The sequence below is a fragment of the Mixophyes fleayi genome, chromosome 8 (assembly GCF_038048845.1).
Source record: "Mixophyes fleayi isolate aMixFle1 chromosome 8, aMixFle1.hap1, whole genome shotgun sequence".
Taxonomy (NCBI): Eukaryota; Metazoa; Chordata; class Amphibia; order Anura; family Limnodynastidae; genus Mixophyes; species Mixophyes fleayi.
In genome coordinates, this window is record NC_134409.1 from 12,961,391 (window position 1) to 12,983,968 (window position 22,578).

The 22,578-nt window shown below is 39.4% G+C and overlaps 1 protein-coding gene across 2 annotated transcripts in view; it reads left to right on the top strand.

Annotated features, from left to right (window-relative positions):
• TNNI3K (TNNI3 interacting kinase) overlaps positions 1 to 22,578 on the top strand; it is a 174,510-nt gene that overhangs the window by 12,173 nt on the left and 139,759 nt on the right. For both annotated transcript variants that reach the window (XM_075181918.1, XM_075181919.1), the window contains exons 3-5: positions 3,550 to 3,635; positions 5,019 to 5,116; positions 12,712 to 12,822. In XM_075181918.1, the coding sequence (XP_075038019.1) occupies positions 3,550 to 3,635; positions 5,019 to 5,116; positions 12,712 to 12,822 (295 nt within the window). The remainder of the gene's footprint in view (positions 1 to 3,549; positions 3,636 to 5,018; positions 5,117 to 12,711; positions 12,823 to 22,578) is intronic.

The window sequence follows — 22,578 nt, forward strand, 5'->3', positions numbered from 1 at the left end:
GTTTTTTTTTTGAAACACGCAGAAAAGTTATTGCGGTTTTTTTGTTGTACTTTTTATTCTGTGATATTGTTCCCTGTGCTTTTTATTGTCTTTTTTTTTATTGCAACCAGAATCCATTTGGGTCTTTGGTTACTTAACAAAAAGCCTGCAGAAAACAGGGGGATAAAAACAGAAAAACACTATTTACTTCCTCAAGTGCACCTAAATATCAGCTAAGTGCAAAGCCCTACACTGGCTCCCAAAATCATAATTCTCGGTCTTTGGAAACAGTCTGATAAAAGACGATGCACATATATTTGTGGGTTTGCAGGTGGTCTGGATATAGTAGAAACATCACTGCAAACTCCAATCTACTTAAACATTAGCACCTGCCCCTTCAATTATTTAAACTTTAATGTTTTTCTCCTAAAACACTGCTCAATTTATCCTCTTTTATGTCTTAAATTAATCATAAGACTGAGCGCACATCAGGAGTGTCTTTATTATGTGTCGCTTTTGTGCCTTTGAAGTCTTCATTCTCGATATAGACCTAGAAATGAAATTTGCCATCAAACAAATCCTATTAAACCTGTTTTTTCTTTAAATAGCTACTTAGGTGACTTTTAAGCATGCATCTGTCATTTCTTCAGCTGTTGCCCTACAAATCATTATGTCCTTTTCAGAATCTCTTTGGAGGGTAGACAAGTATGGTTGCCCGTTATACTCACAGGCTCATGGCATGACATGTGATGGCTGAGGGGGAATAAGGAAGGGGGAGGATTTAAAGTGCAGACTGAGCTCAGAGGGGTGTTCCAAAGCCTCTCTGCTCATTATATCATGTGTCACGTGACTGTGGTAGTCACGTGACACTGTGCAAACTGTACAGAGCTATGAATCATTAATAGCAGCCTGAAGAAGTAAACCAATGAAAAATGGTTTGGCTACGTATGTGTCTTTCCAGTTGGCACAGATCTGGTCTTTCAGGTACTGCACCGTGTAGAGTCACCATTTCATCTGCCCACTGTCCCCTACCATCCATTACCTGTTAACCTGGTGGACTCACACACATGTTGAAGGAGGTCATCAACCGACCCTATTTACCACCGTGATGGATCAATTTAAAACCAGCTATACTCAGATTTTTCTCTATCAAAATGGGGCCACAAACAAAATTGTTGAGCAATTTAGTAAAAAATTTCCATACTGGCCAACCAAATCTGCACATGTGTAGGCCAGTTTAAGACGACATGAGTAGGAGATCACTCTTCTAACTGATGGTGCATGGGTGAAGGTTCCTCAAGGATGATTACTGTGACACAGAAATTTAGTGAATAACTAAATATACACCAGTATAAAATACTAGTAAAACTGTTAAACTAACCACACATTTTAAGATCTGAACAATTTACCCAGTCATCGATTATAGGAACGAAAAATGTCATAGGGGGGCAAAAGGCCAAGGACTACTACAGGGCTTGGAGCCCCTTTTTCTTGTGTTTGGTATTTTGCTTTATGACAGTTGTAACAGTGACTGTAGATATACAAAGACTCCCAATCCTACGTTTCAGGGGTTGGCCAAAAATCAATTTATACATTATTAAATAAATATTATTATTAATATTAATTACCAATTAGAACAATTGCTGTTAGAAAGATAGATACATTCAATTGTTTATCTTAAAACTTTATATTTTTGATACTCATTAACCTAGTTTTGATTCAGATTTTGTTGAAAGCCTAATCTCATTTGATTGGGGGTATTTTTAAATCTATAGTCACTGCCTCACTAGTTATGGTATGTGCTATAAATTTAAATTGCTGTAACTCATGTTTGTTACTGGACGCACCGCACGAAATTCAGGGTAAAAATCAAGTGAATAATTGTTCATCGTCAATATAGGTTATTTATTAAATGTGTATGAACACAATACTTGAAGTTTTTTAAATAAACAAATCAATCAATCTAAATTAAATATATACTAAAGCAATCTCTATTAAAGAACATTTGGTATTTATACTAAGACAATCTATAATTTTAAAAGGTTTTACAAGTTTAGAACAGACAAAATGACTTTAGAAAGGAGCATGAGGGCTTTTGTGTAGAAGTCCATGGGGGGGGGGGGCAGGGGCAAACACAGGATTTGTAGAGGGGGGTTTCCACACCACACCGCCAGTGGGCATGACCAGCATGCATGGGGGCATAGCTATAATTTTAGACAGTGCTTGGCTGCTCTCCAAATTTTCCTATCCCCATAATATACATGGGCAATACTGCATGCACTACTGTTAGGTGCATGCAGCTCTCCCTTTTCAAGCAGAGCCGTGTGAAGCGGGAGGAGGGTCCAGCCACCTCAATTATACAGTGCCCCAGGCTTGGAGGGGGGTTTCCAGGCACTAGGAACACCCCCTCCCTTGGTTTGCCTATGGGGCACAGTCTCTGCCCACCCAACACCGCTGAACCCATGTTTTATGGTTCCATTAATGCAGTCGATCAATAAACACACACATATAAAGATCATGAGAACTAACAAACTGCGTTTTCAGCTGCAGAATAAAATCTGGGTAGATTCTGATCTTTCTTGTCTATTTTGGTGGACATTGAAGACCCACACACTTGGCGTTTTTGGGGCCATCTTGGTCTAAATCAGTCAAACTGGCTGAAAAAATTCATCTGGTGAGTTATTTGCTGAGTGTTCAGCTGTCATTGTGAACAGAGTTCTGTCCGTCTGTAGTCTGTGAAAGTTTTCGCCATTTATTTTGCCAGTCAACCAATGTGGTGACTTTCATGTCCTTTGTGCAGAATAACTTATTTTAGGCTTTACTGAAAATAGATAATACATTGAGTTTCCACGATAGGAAATAGGAAACCTTCTCCTTCAACTAAACATGAATGTTTATACTTCATAGAAGTGGTTTGGTTCTAGGTGTTTCGTGAATCCACCGAAACTACTACATCAGCTACATTAAATTGGGCAACCATTTATTTAAAACTTCAAGGACCGTTAAATCTAAAATATAAATTGCCATTTTTTTAGATTAAGAAAGGCCATTCTAAATAGTGAAGATGTGGGTTGTTGCCAGGGTCAGGTTGGGCTGGGGGGCAGGGGGACATCTGCCCACTGGGCCAGTCCGATAGTGGGCTACCTTGAGCTGGATCACTGGGCCACCTGCATTGTTTTCCTTTAAAATGTTCCTAATTGGCTTCTGAGTCGAGTCTTGCCCTCCGGGCTAAAATCTGCTAGCCCTCCCTTGGTTGTCCCTACAATTGCCCCTAATATACGAGCTTCCCGTCAGCAAAAAAAACCGAGACTATAAAATGTATAAAATATATTATAAAATGTCTGTATATTACTTTCCTATAGATGCCTTATGCACGGAGCTTTAAAATGAGTATTTTCATTTCTTTTTAGTTTAATTCTGCTCAACATTATGCTGTCAATCATTTCCCCTCAGTTTAAACCCATCAATGCTTTACTTTTTCTTATACATGTCTGATTAAAATTCACATAACTAAATAAAATAACACAACCGATAAAGCCTGTGTGATCAGCTGTAAAATCTATTTTGCAGTTCAGACGAAGCCTTCGGCAAAGTCAATTTAAACTATCGAACAGAGAATGGCCTATCTCTACTCCACTTGTGCTGTATCTGCGGTGGTAAGTATGCGACTTTGGAATGAAAAATACTACTTTTATTTAAGATATGAATAAAAAAAAAATAAACACATTAAATGGTAGAATAAGCCGAGCAATCTTTTTATTCAAATGAGTTGTGAGAAGCAGATTGCTGTAGAAACTTTTTTCTTCCGACGTAAAGAGGATTTAACTGACAAGTGAGCGTCAGACTGGAATATATAGGAGCTGAGAGTAAGTCCAATTTCAAGAGCTCACCGTGATAGAGACACAATTGTCTACAATATGGACCTACTGGGTTTCAATGTACGTCACCTATACACAAAATGACTGTTTTTAGTGTGTGTAGGTAATGTGTATATATATAATGATTGCATAATGTGGTTAGTATTTCCCATAATTTCCTTGTATCTAACATGCTATAAGGGCCAACCAGAAATTAAATTGGTAACTGAGGCCTACACACCTAATGACTACAGTTAGCGGTGCACCCAGGACCTGATTAAGGGTTTAGGACGACCTAGACTAGTACACTCATAGCGCCTCCCCCAGTCTTCCACGGAGGGTACACACTGGAGGGTGGTGGCATTATATCGGTGCTAGTCAGTTTTCTGATTGCAATTATCCCGAAAATAGTTATACCGACCTAAAAATGGCGATTACTGATATAAATTGCAACTGTAGAAAACGCAGCCAGTGAGATCCTCGTCTTTTAAAATTTGATTTTCCTTGCAAATTGTTATTCTTCTGTTGAATCACTCTTTCAGTCTCTACACTGGCTGCCTGTTTTCTACCGAATCCAATATAAAATACTTTTACTAACCTACAAGGCCATAAACAAAGCTGCACCAACATACATGTAATCTCTTTTCTCAAAATATCTCCCATCTCGGCAACTCCGTTCTGCACAAGATCTGCGTCTCTCATCCACCCTCATTACATCCTCCCATTCCCGTTTACAGGACTTTTTTTCGGGCTGCACCCACTCTATGGAATTCTCTCCCTCGCACAATAAGACTCTCCTCTGGTCTACAAACTTTCAAGCGTTCTCTGTAAACCCACCTCTTCAGACAAGCTTATAATATTCCTCAACCACCCTCTTAACCTCACTACATTACCCCATTACCACCCGTTACACAATTTCACACAAGACAACTACCCCCTGACCAACATTGTTGTGTGACAGGTCCATTTAGCTTACGAGTCACTTTTACCTTTGCAGTCTGCCTGGGCCAAAATGCAAAATGTAGACTTAACCTCTTGTTTGTTTATTAGTTTACTATGTTTGTCCCCAGTTGTAAAGCGCTACGGAATATGTTGGCGCTATATAAATTATTGATGATGATGATGATGATGATGGCCACAATGAGATTGCCGGTTTTATATATAGAGGTGTTTATTTTGCAGGCAATAAATCGCACATTAGAACACTGATGCTGAAAGGCTTACGCCCATCTAGACTCACTAAAAATGGCTTTACTGCTCTACACGTGGCTGCATACAAGGTAAGTCAAATAGGACAGTGTAATTTTATGTGTTGTGTATATAGCAGCACAATAATAATATGTGTTGGTTTCACTTTTAAACTGTACCAGTCATAACGTTTGAAAAAATGTAACATTAATATTGAAGTATATTCTTCACAAAATCCTGATTGCAATGTACGATTAGTAACACACATACTATTTTTGAGAAAGCAAGTTGTGAAACTATACCCTCCTTCTCTGGTACTTTAGTAAGTTAGCTGTTGGTGCGGGCTGTCAAGTGGGCTGAAATTCCCGTGACACTAATATTCTGTGATCATTTAGAGCCAGCAGTAGACTTCCTATCATTTGATGATGTCAGAGATAGTTTCTTAGGAGCACTGTGAGCTTGTTCCTGCCAGTGAATAAGACAGTAACACTCTCATTAATACTAAAATGGCTAATTTTATGCAGACAGGTTAAAAGTTGAATACAGAATAAATTATATGGTTGTATCTCATGGTAAATCATCATCTATTTATCATCATCTATTTATATAGCGCCACTAATTCTGCAGCGCTGTACAGAGAACTCACTCACATCAGTCCCTGCCCCATTGGAGCTTACAATCTAAATCCCCTAACATACACATACACACACAGACCGAGAGAGACTAAGGGCAATTTAAAAGAAGGCAATTAACCTACCAGTGCGTTTTTGGAGTGTGGGAGGAAACCGGAGCACCCGAAGGAAACCCACGCAAACACGCCATGGTCGGGACTCAAACTCATGACCCCAGATCTGTGAGGCAGAAGTGCAAACCACTAATCCACCGCTCTGCCCACAAAATGTAAAATATGCTTATTCTTAAGTCGTCATTTCAGTCGCTGTGTAATATGTAGCTGTGTACATACATATACAATCTGTGGCCTTATTTGCTAACATTACCTATGGGGAAGGATTAGACCATTTCTGATCTGCCCATCATCATCAGCTATTTATTTAGCGCTACTAATTCCGCAGCGCTGTACAGAGAACTCGCTCACATCAGTCCCTGCCCCATTGGAGCTTACAGTCTAAATTCCCTAATGCACACACACACACACACACACACATACACACACACACACACACAGAGAGACTAGGGTCAATTTGATAGCAGCCAATTAACCTACTGGCATGTTTTTGGAATGTGGGAGGAAACCAGAGCACCTGGAGGAAACCCACGCAAACACAGGGAGAACATACAAACTCCACACAGATAAGGCCATGGTCGGGAATTGAACTCATGACCTCAGTGCTGTGAGGCAGAAGTGCTAACCACTAAGCCATCGTGCTGCACATGATCCATTGAAACTATGGCCATTTAAATCAAGCTCACGCACCTTACTGACACATGGAAAACGAGATTGTTGGCAGTTGTGTCTGTCACATACACACAACTAGGTATTAAACAGATATCTAACCTGGCAGATTATAAATAAACATATTTATGTAAATTGTATATGTATATAAATGTATCCAGGATTTCTGAAATCCAGTTCAGGGCGTCTTTTTATTTTATATGTGACCTGTATGTTTGAACGAGTTTCAGCATAGATCCAGTCAGTTCATTTCCCAGGGGACCTTCATTGACTCACTCACACAACACAGAATGCATCGCTGAGCCAGCAAACCAATTACAGCACATTCACTCTTATCACGATCACATCTGACTACTGAGCTGCAGGTTCGCTGTGACATTTTAAATGTTTCTTAGACAGTCTCTCAGACGATTAAGTAGTAGTAGTACGGCAGATCAATGCATCAGCAGAAAAAAAAATCTTTAACAAAACTGTATGCTGTTTTATATAATTAGGTTCCATTCTCTCATTTTAATATTTAATCAAAATCCTTTTAATCCTGTGCATTATGTTTACAAGTTGCAACACACAAGAGGATTGTGACAGGATAGAACAGAGGCAAAATGTTTTTATAAAGTGTTTTTTGTTTTTGTAAATTGAATTAAAAAAACAATATAATAGTTATATGCTGAAATACTTGTGAATCCTGCCTCCTGGTGGTGAAGGTGATACCTGCAGTAAAGGGTTTATGGAAAAACTTAAAGTGGTTCTCTGCTTATATATTTATTATTTATTTAAATATAACCCCCTTTTTAGAATAGTCTATATTAGTTGGGAAAACTAGGCAAACCTACCATACAGCTATTCCAATGACCTCATTTAAATTTGCTCCTACAGTCGGAATCAGTGTCGGCGTGGCAGCGTTGTTTTGGATGGCGCAGCTCTATTTATTTGCATTCACTGCAAGTGAATGAAATTGGTCAATGGAGGACACTCCCCCAACCACAGGTGCAAGCGCAGGTTACCTCCGCATGTCAAATGTTGACACATTTGACATTCGGTGTCATTGAAGTTCTCCTAATGCCAGTGGGTATTAATAATAATAATAATAATAACAACAACATTTATTTACACAGCGTCAACATACTCCGCAGCTCTTTATAATTGGGTACAAACACGGTAATAAAATAAGACTGTGTAGTAACAGATAGGCAAAAATGTAAAAAGGCCCTTACACTTACCCATCCGTCAATCCAATATTCCTATACTTAATGTTGTTCACCTCTCTGCTCCAACTGTACAACTGTATTACCCTGCAAATCCCAGGTATATTACTGCATGCACTCATTCAGTGGCTCTGGGAAGTTTATTGCAAATTGCAGTGGTCATTTTGGGGACCACAGGCTGCACTAGAAGCATGCAGAGACAATTAGACATTGCAACAAGTTACAAAAAGCCTGCAGAAAACAGTGGGCCTTTTGGCACCATATTGTACTAGTAGTCTGTTCTTCGGGAAGCAGCCAAACACGGACTTTTGGAAGCTAGTGGAGGCTAGTGAGAGGATGCTGGTTGCTGGGAGTTGTGCTCTGTTTCTGATCCCTGGGATCATGGCAGATCTACCCACAATAAGCCATTGAGTGCTGTTACTGGCCTATTGCAGGGATGCAGCTAAAGTTCCAGCTTTAAAACCCAGCCCAGAAGGAAGTATCTTTGGAGTAAAGGAAAAGGCCCAGCCCTAAACACTGCTGATCAGATATCAGCAGAACTCATATGAAGACAGATAAGTTTATGGTTTAATTTGCTTTGCTATGTTCAAGTTATTAACGTGAAACAAGTGAGACATTAAGCTGTGTACTTAAAGCCTCTGACCAGGACTGTAACATTGCTTTTGAGAGGTTATGATACTGACTGAAGGTAAGGTTATTACAGCCAAATCTGCTGTATTTAAAGTTTATCAGCAAGCTGACACAAAGTGCTAAGGATCTAAGAATGAAAAAAATTGTCACCAGAGTTTGTCTATATTGCATCAGAAGTTTGATCCTAATGTGAAACTGCCTAAAATGGTTGCTGAGGAGAAAATTGCAAGTTGTTTAACTCTACAGCTGCTGGCGGAGATCTGCTTATTCCATTAGATGGATTACTAAGTGATGATTTTGTTCCTTACACTGGAAATTGTGTATTGTGCAGAATTACTGTTTCTTATACGGAGTTCAGGAGTCACGGATGCCTCAAGTCGATTACCAGCTGAAACATTGCTTTAACCTGTGGCTTACAATTTACCCCTGAGGGTTCTGTCTATTGTAAACTGACCCTAGTCTACAGTAATTTTTTCTAAAGCATCTAACCTGATCAAGTTAGATTAACCCTTGTTGCATCTGTAATTGTCTAACTCTTTAGCAACCCAGTTGTTATTTAAAAGTATGTTTCTAGTGAAACCCATTTCACTGAAGCACTAGTACTTCACTTCCCAGTGAGATATCTTTATTCAGTGACCTATGTGTTGTAGTGATTTATGTTTGCATATTGCTGATATTGTTGACACAAGATTCCTAAATTATATTTATTTTGTGACATGTTGAATAACATTGAAGATCTTGTGGTATTACTTTCCTATACAATTGATACTTATCTGACTGCTGCTGTGGTAAAACCTTACATCCTGTGTGCCTTGTTTCAGTCCAACATAACTGGGGGTACCCTTGCCTCTCTACCATACCACTGGGCCTGTGGAATTCTATCTTACACTACTTCTTGGTTGCCAACCGTCCATCCTTTACACAGCTTTTATGGAAAATGATTTGACAGGTCTGTAGACATTATAATGAAACATAGTTATATTACATATCTATAATATAAATGTCTAGTGACGTGTGTTAGTCTGTCTGTGTGTGTGTGAAAAAAAAAAACAAACCAAGCTGCAGCGCCACCTGCTGGGCAGAGTTATACACTGACCTATATATTTATTGAAGGAGAAGTGACAGTTGGGAGTGGTTGGTGGTTGCCGGAGGTGACAGTGGGGAGTTTTTAACACCTTAAGTAGCTTGATTTGACTAGAATGCATGAGTATCATGCACGGGGTTAACTGACCTACTAAATTCTTAGTGTGTGTGTGGAAAAAAACCCTCAAAAAGGGCTGAAATTTGGTATACTGACATTATTGACGAGTTGAGGGGTCAAACTCATTTTCGTGAGGTAATTTTACCTCATGAACACACATGTGTACAGTGGCGGATCCAGGGGGTGCGATCGGGGCAATCGCCCCCCCCCCCCCTAGCAGGGGTTTGCTGCCGACGGCTGCACAGTATGTGCAGGTCCGTTTGGCAGTGACAGTGTGCTGCCCGGCTGCTCTGATTGTGTTTTAAACACACTGTCCCTGCCTGTCACTGCCGAGCGGACCTGCACATACTGTGCAGCCCCCGGCAGCCTCAGAAGTCGGAAAGGGGGCGGGGCCTAAATCGCCCTAACATCCCCCCGGGGAACAAACATTTTCTAGATCCGCCCCTGCATGTGTAGCGGCGTGTGTTTGTGTGTGTGTGTCTGTGGAAAAAACTATTTTCTCAGAAAAGGCTCATCCGAATGACCTGAAGTTTGGTATACTGACATTATTTGACAAAAAAATGCATGAGTATCATGCACGGGTTAACTTGTGGGTTTATAAGTCAGGAAGGAAAGTTTAAAGGAAACTAAGGTCTTCAGACCTGTCAAATCCATCAGCAGGCATCTGTACGCTATTTGAACAGCACAGGATTGTCAGATAGGTAGTAGTAAATGAAAATGACCATCGTAATAGGGAGTTTTACAAGGGTGGTGAAGGAGGGAACATTTCTAGGTTAACTAGAGAAGTTTGGGGAATATATGATGGGTTGGAATAGTTCATTGGGGATCTTTTTACAAGAGACACGAACACAGGTTTATTTAAAGAGCCAGTATTAAGGACTAGTAAACCCTACATAATATATTTTTTATGCCCACAACCACACACCCCTGCCTACTCTATAAGTATAACCTTGCCCCTTCTAACCCAATTTTGCAGGGCTTCAATGAGAAGTTCAGCTGGAGTAACATTATTACCCCTCAGCAACAGTCCTGAATTCATGCTGGACTGAATAGCATGTGAGTGTACAATAGCCTGTGTGAACTGGAAAACAAAAACTTCTTCCAATCTTTTGACCAGAAGACAGGTAACACGGATTACTTTACGTGATTTATCTGTCGGAGTCCTGCAGACTTTAATATCTGTACCTGATTTCATTTAAAGGATCAATATAAAGGACTAGTAAACCCTACAAAAAGATAGGTTTTTAAGCCCTCCCTCTTTCAGCACTATAAGTATAACCCTGTCCTCTCCCACCCAATTCTAAAGAGCTTCAGTGAGAAGCCCTGATAGAGTTACATTATAATAGCCAATTCTGTAAATGTACAATAGTTTATTGTGTTGGAAAGATCACCCATCTTACAATCTTTTGAACAAAGGGTGAGTTTCTTAGATTACTTTACGTGACTTATCTGTCGGAGCTCTGCAGTGCTTATTGATAGACACATGCTTAAAAGATATTTGGTATGTACTTGTCAATATCAACTACTATATCCTGATGCAATGGTCTTGATCCCAGCTGCCGTGACCTAAAGACTAGCAGGAGACAGGCTTTCCAACTTGACCAGCCTAGCGTGCACTTGAGACTCCTCCTGTTGCTTTGGCGTGACAATATTACTACAGGTGGGAGTTGGAAACTTAAACGTTATGGGAAATTAATCAACGTGAACCTTGAAAAAGATCTTCCATGAAGCTTTATTTCTTCCCTGGCATGGCAACAGCAGAGTATAACAGGCAATTAAATCAGTAGGAAGTCATCATACAAGTTTTTTGATGGAATGAACTTAATACACAACAGCATTATACTAACATACTTTCCAAAATCAATGTGTGTCTGTATTTCTACAAAGTCATTATGGTATGATATGTTTGGTCAAGCTGCTATCTTTAGAATGTTATATTTACTAACCTTAAGCAATTACCTATAAGATTAATGCATGTTTACTAACCTTGTAAGATTTATATTTACTAACTTAAGCAATTATTTGTAAATTTTATATTTTCCTAGCTCTGCTACTGTTTGTTTCCCTTATCTAATTACCCCAAACAACTCCAGTCTTATGTCTCCTCGCAAAACATACACTCTCTAAAACCTTCCTGTGACCTTCTTTTACAGATCTTTCTACTGACTTGATCAAATTAGAATAATATGTAAAAATTAAGTAGACCTATTTAAAACAAAATGTAGATTAATTATCTATCACGGAACCACAGACCTGTAAAATTGCTTAGGGGGACATGGTGTATTTATGGTTATATGTCAGGACTTTAACATCTGTACCTGCATTAATATAAAGTATAAATATAAAAGACTATTAAACCCTTCAAAAATATATGTTTTCAGTCCTATAAGTACAATACTGTCTCTTCCGCCCAATTGTGCAGGGCTTTAGCGAGAAGCCCTGATTGAGTTGGCCAATCGTGTGAATGTTCACTAGTTAACTATGTTGGAAAGATCATTTATCTTCCAATATTTTGTCCAAAAGGTGAGTTGCATAGATTACTTTACATGACTTATCTGATGGAGCCTTGTGCTTAATGACAGACATATGTTAAAAAGTTAGACAAAAATGTTTTATTTTATTTATTTATTTTTTAAAAAAAAAATTTTTTATTAATGGCTAAAGTAGCCTATTATGAGTTGTTAATTATTTTTATAAAGTTTTTTTTTGTGTGTGTGTATGTTGCACTGTGTTCTGTCGGCAAGCACTGTTTACGCAAAGCGCAATTATACCCAGAGTCAAATGGAAACGTATCTTGGATTTGAATATAGGCGCACGTACACTCAAGTTCCATGCTTGTTTTAAAAATGCAACTTGTGTCCGGGTTGCATGGGAAGAGGAATAAGGCCCACATTGTGTAAGTGTGTCATCAGTCACATATACCCAGAGTTTGATTCTGAATTTTGTGTATTTCTCAGTTTGGGTCCTAGAAATATTTCTAACGGTCCCAGCCAACTCCCAGGAACCAGGAGCTGTGGTAAGCCTCAAGTTAAAGAAATAAGCCTAACCGTTAGCCTGGTAGGACATGTGTAGTCCTGAGGAGGTGAAAGGAATATGTAATAGTTAAATATTTAAAAACAAATGGAATATATTTATTTTCAATTCCAGGACTGGAGATAAAGGATGAGCAGTGCAGGGATATACTTGTCTGCCCTTTGCAGGGAATCGGTTAATGAAATATCTTTTACATTTTTTTAGGATAATGCTGAGCTGCTGACTGCGCTGCTGCATGGCGGGGCGGATATTCAACAGGTGGGATATGGCGCTCTCACCGCTCTGCACATTGCCACCATCGCTGGACATCATGAGGTGACTTCCATATTCTGCTATAATAGATAATTCCATAACAATTAAGCTACACTAACAAGTTGTAATTATGCAGTAAATCCAGCCACACCTGGGCTGATCCTGCTGCTCGGGACAAGCGTTAAAATGACTTTCCAATTTAGCCACACATGAGCCAAATGATCCTATTGGAGAACGGGACAATTAGTCAATAGATGACCACACCCATAGGCAGATGAAGGCTGGACTTACATTCTCAGATATTGTGCGGTGATATTGGGTCAATTTGTCTATAGGAGCCAATCAATACTTGGCTTTGATTTTTTTTCAGTGCAATTTAGGCAATGAAAACATCATCATCATCATCCTCATCATCAACATTTATTTATATAGCGCCAGCAAATTCCGTAGCGCTTTACAATTGGGAACAAACATAATAAAACAATACTGGGTAATACATACAGACAGAGAGGTAAGAGAACCCTGCTCGCAAGCTTACAATCTATAGGACAATGGGAGTTTGAAACACAAGGGCATGTGCTACATCATATTGCACAATGGACCAGCTAGAATGCAAAGGTAAAAGTATTGAGTGGGCTGTGTGTGTACCAATGTTGGTCAGAGGGTTGTTGTCTTGTGTTAGCTGTGTAGAGGGTGGTAATAGGGTAATCTAGGGAGATTAAGATGGTGGTTGAGGAATATCATAAGCTTGTCTGAAGAGGTGGGTTTTCAGAGAACGCTTGAAGGTTTGAAGACTAGAGGAAAGTCGTACTGTGCGAGGGAGGGAATTCCACAAAGAGGGTGCAGCGCGTAAAAGTCCTGTAACCGAAAATGGGAGGAAGTGATGATGTTAAGATGTATCCAGAGCAAAGATAGAACAGTCATCATTATCAAATTATGTCAGATGTATCCGAAGCAAATATATGGTATCATCATTAACTACTTCTCCAGGCCATACAAACAGCTCGGTCCTTGGAAGAAGTTGATGATGATGACTGCTGTATCTTTAATTGCAAAAATAAATAAGTATTAAAAAAGAGCATTTTCCACCTCCCTAAAATTCTTAACCAGCACCAGTGCTATACAGCTCTATAGAGGCTCCAGCCCTGCGCTGACCAGACAAATCAAAATCTTTTCTTTTTGGGTGCACATGTATACCCATTTAGCAATGACCCACACTCCGTAAGGAATGCACCTGATCCACCCAGCTCCTCCCATGAAGATGCAAAAGTTTGCAACCCCCCCTCAGACACCACCACCTTGTTGGACAAGTCTTTGCTCTTTCCCATAAAAGCAACTGCAGTTACGCCCAATTTGAATACGGAAGTTTGAATATCAATATAAAGTGTAGAAATTGTTGCTTATCCTCCTAATATACTTGTATATGAGGACAATCCAATCAACAGTCTCAACATCTTTGACATTTGTCATTGGATTGGATAACATTCCCATAGACATATTACAAGTATAAGACCATGGGTCTGGTGATAGTGGTAAAATACCTCTGTTTAATAAGGGATTCATTGTGGGTATTGCTGCGTGTTATGACAATATATACACAATATCCAGTACATGCCTTTCTTTTCCGATGCTGGAGTCTAGAGAGAGTGTTTGTTGCAGGGTCTATGTTCCCCTACCTTTAACTCCCAAAACAAGAATGCCTTTAGTGACACAGGTAAGTTTCCTTCTGGGATACAAGGAAATGGCCAGTGGTAAAAACAGGAAAATGAAATTGGGGATTATCAAAATTTGTTTTATAAAACAACTTTTTTTGTATTTCAATTTTTAAAAATTAAAAACACATTTTACCTTTAGTTAACCTTCAATGATTGCTCAGCTCTGAATTATACAATTTTTTTATTTTTTTTTTAAGTCCAACACAAACATTAAAATCTGTCCAAAATAAATTTACTGCATAGATTGAAATTTTGGACATTAATTGATGGTTAACCATACCAATTGTAGTTTTTTTTTACTCCAAAATAAAAGCGTTTTGGAGAGAGGAGAGTTCATGTTAAAGGTCATCTATTTGCTCATGAAGAAGGAGAATGAGAGGCATCTAATTTGTCAGTATGCAGCGTGTTTGTCTGAGATATACTGAATTTCAGACTGTTGTATTAAATCATGTGGAAATAAAGGAGACCTGAAGTTTGACCCAGGCCTACAATGTTTTGCCACCCATAGAAATTGATATAGACTATTTAAAAGCAAATGTAGAGGTCAGTGCTTTTCCATTCTCTTCTAAAAGGCTTCAGTACACCTCAATATATTTCAGCATCTCAGTTCTCTGGCTGCTGTCTGATTGGCACTACTTTTAAATATAAATCCCTCAACTATTTCCCATCAGGCCACAATTTTGTATCATTTAAATTTTTAGGAGGAATGGTAAATTTGAACAATGTAGAAAAAAAATATATGTAAATATTAATCCTCCAAATTAAATATGTCAAGATTCTCATCCTGTAACACAATGTAAACTTAGAGAACGTAGAGAAATGGAACATTGCCATGCCAGATGATAAGTATACATGTATATATGTCTGGGAAATGTTTTGTTCAAATTGTATTGCAAACTGAAGTAGGGGTGGATCTAGTCTGTTTTTTAGGATGGGGTAGTTAAAAGAGCCACCCCCCCCCCCCCATTCTCTAATCTTGTCAGGAGCCGTGGCGGCCGCGGGCACCGCCACGACTCAATGCCCCTAGTTCCTGGTCCGGTCGTCAATGCGACGGCCGGGCTACAGCGGGACTCCGAAATCGCTGCTATCGCACCCCTGCCACTCAGTACAGCCGGGCGCTCACACTACTGCCTGCAGTCTAATTAGGCCGCTAATGTAGTTAACTCTGGCCTGTGTGTTGTTTCAGGGCAATGCCCTGATTGGTTGGCTTCAGTGTAAAAGGCAGGGAGGGCTTTGCCTCCCTGCCGGTTATAGCGTCCTGTTTCCAGTACTGTTGCCTGCTCCTGAGCTATTGTTTGGTGTTGAACCTTAGATTGATTTCCTGTGTATGACGTCTGCCTGTCCCTGGATTCTGAACCTTTTCCTGTGACCCTGCCCTATTGCCTGTATCTGGATTCTGAACCTTTGCCTGTGACCCTGACCTATTGCCTGTACCCGGATTCTGAACCTTTGCCTGTGACCCTGACCTATTGCCTGTACCCGTAATCTGAACCTTTGCCGGTGACCCTGACCTATTGCCTGTACCCGGAATCTGAACCTTTGCCGGTGACCCTGACCTATTGCCTGTACCCGGAATCTGAACCTTTGACGGTGACCCTGACCTATTGCCTGTACCCAAATTCTGAACCTTTGCCGGTGACCTTGACCCTGCTGGTACATAACATCTCCTCCGGTGCTCCATCCAGTCCGCAGATCTCTGGCCTGCCTCTGCTCCATGTGCTACCTCCTGTACCCGTGCACAGCCGTGTGAGTATAAACTTATACTTCTTTGAGCTTAAGTCCTGGGGACATCTGAGTACCCGTGAGCAAAACCAGTCTCTACGGGAAAGGCGGCTGCTAAAGGTGAAGACCTCTTCTGCTAGTTCTATGAGTTTATGCCGCACTGGTTGCTGTAACAAATCTCTGTTGCAATACAAATATCAGACCAGCAGTCTTGCGTGGCATTATAATGTAGAGCCCAAATTGATCTTTGTAATACTACAAAATCAGACCCCAAATCTATGTTGGCATTATAATACAGCCCCCCTCTACCTAATCTCTATTAGTGTAAAAATCAGACTCAAGATCTATAGGGGCAAACACAAACAAATTACTTACTGCTTTTATGGTTCCTTACGGTCTCTAAGGTTACTGTACATGTCATGTGACACTGTGATTGGTGGACAGTTCCAGTCATTCAACAATCAGAGTGTGGAAACCTGCCACCAATTAGTGTGCTACTGGGTAGTTACTGTCATACCCAGTAACTGTTAAGCTACACATTGATTGGCTGCATCCTTTAAACTTTAAAGATGGCAGCCTTCCTGTGATTCAGTGCTTGTACCAGAGGTGTAGAAGACAATCTGAAAGAAACAATATTTGAAACAGACTTTGCTGTGAGCTGTTTCCTACATGAACTTCTATATGAGATAAGCTGTTTATAACTTGTTTTTATGTATGCATATTTTATTACCTTTATTGAAATGTGTTATATATTTGAATTCCTGCACCATATGGTGTTTGTTGCCCATGTTTTCCTCCTGAGAATTGTTACTTAGTGAACTTAAAGGGGAGCGAACCACAGATCTTATCACAGATGAGCAAATTTAAATTATACCTTTGGTAAATAACTTTATCATGATTTAATTATTGCTAGGTGAGAACTCAAGTAAAAAAATCTTCTAAACATGGACAGATTTCTTTCTTGTTACAAATTTTTTTTAATTTTTTTAGTTAGACATTACAAAAAGAAAAGTTATTAGATACAAGGAGAGTTAAATTTATGTTCCTTCCTGGTAACTTGTCACTGTTCAGGAGGCTGGATCCTACAGTTTGCCCAGGTTTGCACTACTCAAGTAAAGCGCTGAGTCTAACGAGGAGACGGTATTCACCGGGGACCATCCGCAAGGCGGTTTGGCTTTTGCTGCGTCTAGCACGCAGGTCACAGCCCTCACTAGGAGTACCAGGCGAAACCTCATAGTGGAACATGCAAAGACGGTCAGTAATGGCAGACAACACATAGAGGGGAGTAAAAGAGATTGGCGGACGACACAGGAATGGCGGAGGCGGGGCGAGAGAGGTGTCAACTCTGCAGACAGCAGGTTGCCACTGGAATGGCGGTGGGACACTAGGAAGTGTCAGCTCTGAAGTCAGCAGGTTTCACTGGAATGGAGGTATAGCACTGAAATAGAGTGTCAGCTCTGCAATCTAGGAGCCACTTTTAGCACCTTGGAGGTAACTAAAAGAACAGGCACCAAACATCCAGCGGAGCTGCTTTTTCAAGTTTGGAGCCAAAATGGGAGAAGAGTAGAGGAAATTAATAGGATGGTTGTGCGCATGCGCAGACCGGAATCAAAGATGGCGGCGCCCTGGACGGAGAGTACGGCCAGCGGAGGCAGGTCAGATTGCCAGGGATCGGGTGCATAGCCTGATCGCCGGGCGTGTGACAGTACTCCCCCCTTTAAAGGCGGGCACTGCACACCTACTGCTGTGTTACATCCTCACTCTCCCCTTTTGAGCCTCTTTGGCATATGTATATCCATTAAAGCATGCATATATTGTTCACTCTCAATTTCTCTTTGAATTGCTTCAGTATATCTAAAGGTAAATTGTCTTTGCGTATGTGGATTAAGTGGAATTACATCTTCTACCATTTGGTTACATATTTGGTTCATGCAACACTTGACAAATACTGCAAACACACATACAGAAAAGCAAACACAAATTAACATCAATACTCCATATATTACATACAGTACAGAGTTGAATACATTATTCACTTTGTAGGGTTTTTTTTACTGCTTTTTTTTATATTTTTGGCATGGTCAAATATTTCTTGAGAATTATTAGGAATTTACTAAACCATCCTATATTTTCAAAGCTGTGGTTGTGATGGCCGATATTTCCACAGTAATCTTTCCTAATGCATCAATGCATTAATTATTCACCTATTCTGGCACTTTAGCAATTAGATACTATATATTGGGAATATTACACCAAATATCGTTCTACCTCTGTCACTTCCCTGTAATTCCTCATATTGCCTCTGATGATTGCTGGGAGTACATTTCCCAGGAAAAGTGTCCAATTTATTTTAGAAGCTATTTGAAGGCCTTATTTGTTTATTATTTATTACCTTTTACTTATAAAATGCAAACATCTTGAGAGGCTCTTTACAGTGAATGTTTAAAAATTCCTGCCCGTCCCTGCCACAGTGGAGCTTACAGTCTAAATATTTTGAAACACACATTAACCTACTAATATAGGGGATACTGGAACACCTGGAGAAAACCCATGGAGAGAACATATCAATTCCCCACTGATAGTGTCCTGGTATAAAACCCATGGCCCCAGCAATATGATGCGGCAATACTATCCACAGTGCCACTGTTCCATTTCACAGACATAAAAAAAAAAGTGCGGCCAACATATTGCATTTTTGGGGGCATATTCAATTGATGGCGAGATCGCCGAAATACCCGCGCTCAAAAAATATTACCGTTAATACGGTAATTTACTTGCTGTATTTCAGCTCGCAGCTGCTGAAATTCAGCGAGATATTACCGTATTAACGGTAATATTTTTAGAGCGCGGCATTTTTAGCGATCCCGCCGTCAATTGAATACGCCCATTGGAATAGAAAAGCTTGGAATTAAAACAAATAATTCAAATCAGTACTATGAATTTCTGTCCTTTTAAGCTCTTAAAATAAACATGGACCGAAATCCACAATTGTATATACTTCATTTTTGTTTTCAACAGGGCACTAAATTGAATTTTAGGGGTATATTTACTAAACTGTGGGTTTGAAAAAGTGGAGGTGTTGCCTATAGCAACCAATCAGATTCTAGCTGTCATTTTGTAGAATGCACTAAATAAATGAAAGCTAGAGTCTGATTGGTTGCTATAGGCAACATCTCCACTTTTTCAAACCCACAGTTTAGTAAATTTAGTCTTTAGTGTAATTTTCCTTGATAAGGTTGAGATAATGTTAATTATCAACAGCATACTGATGTATTAATAGGAATATTTTAAGACTGTAACTATAGGCCAAAAGAGGCCTGGTGGAAACAAAACACATTTGATCACTGACCTGCATATGTTAGGTCAATTAATGTATTAACATCAACAAGATGAGAAGCAGTAGGTGGAGAAGATGGTAATCTTATAGGTCTGGGCAGTCTTTCTGTTGGTAGTGGCGATAATAGAGCAACTTGGAGCACATCTATCTAAAATAGGATGTCTTGTGTACCTTCCAGGTGGTCTTTTGTGGGATAACACATCTCATTGCACCTCTACATGTAATAAAACATTGAAGCACGCAAAACTGAAGAAGAATAACGACAGTGGTAACATCCAATCACTCTAAGGTTCATTTGTAGACATAAATGAGTTTAATAAAGAACTGGAAGTTGCTCAATCAATTTATAGGCTATAGCAGGTGCTTGTAAGGGCGGGGTTATCCTAAAAGGAACAAACACACAGAGAGATCACCCAGCACACTGCTATAGCCAGCAACAGATCTGCCATTTCTACTGTAGATGAAAATGCAAAAGTCTTAGTTGCACACATTTGCAAATATATGTTAAAGCCACCCGCCATTACACGGCGCTTTTGCTAATAGGGCGGTCCTAACTCTAAACAATGAGAGTTCCATATATTTGGGCAATACATATATGTGTTTTTAAATTGAGAACTAACTTACCAAAGAGGTAACCCAGAAAAAGGAGTCTAAACAGAGTAGTGATATTTTCACTCTGTTCACCAAGTGCTTTGGCAGATAGACCACAAACCCGCAGAAGTAGGCGCAGATTTATTTTCCCAATTCAATTCCAGAGATCGGGACATGGGTCTGCAAATAGCAATGATCTAGGTGGACATCTAGGTGTATTTGAGCACATACAAAAACGTTGTGCTTGTGCGATTAATTTATTTCCTTTTTATGTGTTTAGCGGTGCTGGCTGAGCAGAATATATTTGTAGCACAATTGTATATCCTTTACATGTGCTGTGGCTGTAAACATATTTGTGGTGTGGTTTTCCAGGAGCCTTTCAGCTGAATTTAGCAGCCAATTATGTACCATACAGTACTAGGACATGGATCTTTGTAAGGCAGGATTGATCCATGCTTTGAGAAAACTGCTACAATTACGTAATGCAGAGTGTATATTGTATTTCTCACTGACAGTGAGAGAGGGGATATGTTAAGTGAGGCTGAATCAACAGGATTTTCAAATGTGTCTACAGATGTGTTATAAAAAAAATGGAAATACTGATAAAAAAAAATCCACCAGTACAATTTTACAGGCAACAAGAGTATTTGAGAGTGGATTGTTTTCCTCAGGGATTAAGGAGTCCACTTACTTGTATTTTGAAAAAAGAAGACACTTTGTACATAAGATGGTATGCCTTGGGAAATAGATATTCTCTTGCTTTGATGTTATTGACTGTTGAGCATTTGTAGTTGTCTACAATAAAAAAACACAGTTCAAAGAGGAAAAAAAATTCCAGTGATTTGGAACTTTAGGAATCGATTGCTGCAAAATTACCAAAAAAATTTGCAGACCTTAAACAAACAATCAAACTCTTTGAGGATAGTATTCTTCAAACACAAACTGAAAATGTTAGGTATGTTACTTTGGATTATCCTTTTAATTGTGCTTATATGTAGGCTAAGTAAAGCCGTCAGAGATGGAATGAAAGTGTGGAATAGGTGTGGAATAAGTTAGCTGATTCCTCAGCCTCCACGAACAGCGACACCAGCTTAATAGTTGTCTTGGCAGGAAATTTAAGATCTTCTACCCCAGTGGTCAGCAAAGTTTTTACCTTTTACCCCAAAATATATTTAGATACGCCGACGTTACTCCCTTGATTTGAAAGTAAGGAAATCATATATTATTAATTATTGGAATTCAAAATTTTATTGAATCTATTCAAAATTTCTTTGAAAGCTTCAACTTCAAAACTTCAGGTTTTGGAGAAATGATGTTGCTTCATTTTTGATACGAGAGCATCAATATTGGGGCATTTTGATGTCAGAGCAATTTGGATACAGTCTTCAGCGTCCAACCGATTTCTCTGCATTGTTTTTATGTTCGTTAGAGTGGAAAATACTTGTTCGCAAAGGTAGGTTGTTGCTAAAGGCAGCAACTTTTTGACTGCCTCCTCATGTACAATGAATGCCTTTGCAGCTATTGACATCCAAAAATATGACAGATCTGCTTTGTTTTCAAATGCAATACGTGCTGCATTATTGCATCGAAGCTCAAGAAGTGCCTCTGCCAACCCTTGAGGCTCTTCTGGTACAACAGCAATTTCACATTTAAAGGGGTCTACAATCCAACTGACAGCATGTGAATCAGCAGCATTACCCCCAGGGATTTAATTTTTACCCCATTTGGGGTAATTTACCCCAGTTCCCTGGCCACAGTTCTACCCTTTAATTTTAGGCCAGGGGGAGCAAAAAAGCAGACCTAGGAGGCTCACAGAGTCAGTTATACAGGTCAGAAAATGTCCCCCTGAATGAGCAACTGACTGTTTTGTGTTGAATACATCAAATGGGATTCATTCTTCTGCTGAGACATCTGTTGATGGACTGAGTTTTATTCCCACTAATCATACTACTTCTTTTGACGTCATTCTGGACTTTTTCTCCCACAACATTTTATATAAAAATGCATTATTATGGCAAATCGATGGCAGTTACTGTGAGCAAGCTTACTGCTCCTGATCGCTTGATCTAGATCGTTTGATTACATTTTGTAATAGTTCACATCTTGATACTTTTTTCTAGTGATTTTGTTCTATAGGCTATAATATTGTGAGATAGTGGCAGCAAATTTAAAAATAATTTAACAGCAACTAAAAAACAAGGAGATGATCATCTCTAAAAGGAAATGGTTGATAAAGGTAGGACAATAATGTTGCCAGACCAAGGTTCATATTTACAGAAAACATGTTTACAAGTTAACGACAGAAATGCATATTTTAAGTTTATTGTGGCCCCAATTATTGCATATATTAATAAAGAAAAAGAAGGATGCTGTGTAGAAATGGTTATATGTACTTACTACAGATTAAGTTTTATCTCCCAGAATGACCTGTTGTTTCAGGCATTGGTTCTGTGT